The 2,731-nt window shown below is 44.1% G+C and overlaps 1 protein-coding gene across 1 annotated transcript; it reads left to right on the top strand.

The window, feature by feature from the left end:
• The first annotated feature begins 1,075 nt into the window (after positions 1 to 1,075).
• LOC149771423 (uncharacterized) lies at positions 1,076 to 1,624 on the top strand. Its single transcript, XM_089948473.1, has one exon. It carries the CDS (start codon positions 1,076 to 1,078, stop codon positions 1,622 to 1,624), a length of 549 nt encoding a protein of 182 aa, XP_089804599.1.
• The last annotated feature ends 1,107 nt before the right edge of the window (positions 1,625 to 2,731 follow it).

Raw genomic sequence — 2,731 nt, 5'->3', positions numbered from 1 at the left:
CTCAGCAGCGTTAGACACAATTGTCCCAAAGCCAACTATTTTGGACCTGTACTTTCCTTCAACCACGGAATAAGTCGAGCGAGACATCAAAATGATCGGCTCTGGCAAGGCACCAGGCGCGAATGGAATTCACGTTGAACAATTAAAAACAGCTGGTCCTAAAGTACTTGAGGCACTGCACAACATCCTGTTCAGCATTTGGGAGGAGGAGTCCATGCCACAGGAGTTCAAAGACGCAATGATTGTCACCTTATAAAAAAACAAAGGGAACAAAGCTGACTTCAGCAACTATCCAGGCATATCACTCCTGTCGATTGCAGGCAAGATTATGGTGCGCGACCTTCTCAACCGTCTGGTCGGTAATGTCTCGGAAGTCATACTGCTGGAGGCACAATGAGGCTACAAACCAGATCGGAGCAAAATCGACATGATATTCACAGTGAGACAAATACAGGAAAAGTGTATTGAACAAAACATGAACTTCTACGGTGTCTTCAAGGCCTTTGTTAAGGTCAACATGGATGCACTATGGGTCATCTTAGCACAACTTGGTTGCACTAGGAAATTCATTAAGATGATCCGACTTTCCACGACGGCATGACGCGACTGGCTGTCAACAACGGGGATGTCTCCAAGCCATTCAACATTTCTAGCAGCGTGAAGCGTTCTCTCCCCAGTATTATTCAACCTATTCTTTACACGTGTCCTGAACCATGCTGCACGTGATCTCCAAAAAGTAGTGTACGTAAAGTACAGAATGGTTGGCTCTCTCTTCGACCTTCGCCGACTGAATGCCTAGTCCAAAACAATGGAGAATCTTATTCTTGAAGTGCTTTTCGCGTATGACTGTGCTCTCATGGCACACACGGAAGCAAATGTCCAGATCATCGTTACTCGCTTCGCGGAAGTCTCGCGACTTTTCTGACTCACTATCAGTCTGAACAAGACAGAGGTACTTCATTAACCTGTCCCAGTCACCATTGTATCTATCGAAGACACCCAACTGAAAGTTGTCGATCACTTCAAGTACATTGGAAGCGTCATATCTTCCGATGGATCGCTAGACAACGAAATAATGGCACGCATCAGCAGCGCCAGTCAATCATTAGTACGTCTCCGCTATCGCTTGTTGACTCACAGGAATATCAAACTGCGCACCGCGATAAAGGTATGTAAAGCAGTTGTGCAAACAAACCTCCTATATGGATGTGAGACCTGGACAACATATAAGAAGCACATCAAGCAACTTGAGCGTTTCCACACGAGAGCCCTGCGTTGGATTATGGGCGTCAGATGGCAAGACAGAGTGACGAACCTAGAAGTGCTGGATAGAGCAGGCTTAACCAGTATTGAAGCGATGGTCACGAGAACCCAACTCCGGTGGACGGGTCATGTCATCCTTATGGAGGAGTCTCGAATGCCACGTCAGAATTTGTATGGAGCTTTATCTAGTGGACACAAAAACATTGGTCGCCCGAAGAAAGGATTCAAAGACTCCATCAAGGACATCCTGAGATGCTGCTCAATATCTGTGACAAACCTCGAGTCTTGCGCCAAGGATAGACCTGGCTGGCGTGCAGCTGTTAGTAATGGATGCAAAACCTTCGACGATGCCCGCAAGTAGTTAAGGGGGATCTTATAGGGTCAATGGGACTTATCATTACAAATACCCTTGGGACAATATAGGGTCTATGTAAATTTAACATGGAAAAAAATCGTGGGACAATATTTGGGGTCTATGGGAATTAACATGGTCAAAAACCCATGGGACAATATAGGCTCTATGTAAATTTAACATGGTCAAAAAACCCCTGGGACTGTATAGGGTCTATGTAAAATTGAAACAGGGAGGGTCTCTATTTTTTTTTAAATAAAATAAAAAATAAAATAAAAAATAAAATAAAAAAAGGGGTAGGCAATGGAAAGGCTATCTCTTTTCGAGAAATATGGTTGGCCCTGAAAAGGGCCTTTGGGTTTATGTTAATATTAATATTAACATAGATGGCATCTGTTACATCTTCTTCTTCTTAAACTCCTTCTAACTGCCGGTCCATACACAAGTACCCTCTTGAGACATCCTTGTCTTTCTATATAAACTCTCCTCATCTATAGACTTGTATCTGTCCTATCAACAACAGTCCACTTGGACCGGACATACATGAGCATGTCCGTTCTGAACATCATTGTTGACACAAGGGTTGAAGATTGAACGTCGGTCCACATCTTGAGGCTCCGAGAAACAGGTGAATCAATGCAGTCAACGGCGCTTATTTATAGGTACAGGTAGGATTGAAACGGATTGAGTTCATTCACCAATCCGAACACGCGTTACAAAATTCAGCCAGCCTCATCCAATCCGAAGAGATCAGTCTGTGACGTCACTTAGTCAATATAGATCTGCTAGCGCTTGTGTGCAGTCAATCTATGCGACAGTGATTCAACATGACGGAAACTCAGAAAACGATCCAATGGGGTGTACCAGCAGCGGAGACCGCCCAAGGGAACCCGGACTTACTTTCAGAAGAGGTGAATTGGGATTTTGTGGATTTTCTCTCCTCGCAAGAATTTGTTCCGGAACCTTCGTTACCTTCTTCATTACCGCAAGTGGAGAATTTTAGACAGAGACAGAAAGAAGAATTGGAGAAATTTATACAACGACAAAAGGAAGCGGAACAGGCTTTTCTCCTACAGCAACAGCAAGAAGAAGAGGTAAGAAAAAAACAACAGCAGC

The sequence above is a fragment of the Sinohyriopsis cumingii genome, unplaced genomic scaffold, assembly GCF_028554795.1.
Source record: "Sinohyriopsis cumingii isolate HCF-2022 unplaced genomic scaffold, ASM2855479v2 utg001869l, whole genome shotgun sequence".
In the NCBI taxonomy this organism is placed as follows: domain Eukaryota; kingdom Metazoa; phylum Mollusca; class Bivalvia; order Unionida; family Unionidae; genus Sinohyriopsis; species Sinohyriopsis cumingii.
The sequence above is the reverse complement of the archived record's forward strand: the minus strand, read 5'-3'. Positions and strand labels throughout refer to the sequence as shown.

Excerpts from the sequence above, each read along its gene's own strand:
- LOC149771423 (XM_089948473.1), top strand. The coding sequence starts at position 1,076 with ATGGCACGCATCAGCAGCGCCAGTCAATCATTAGTACGTCTCCGCTAT.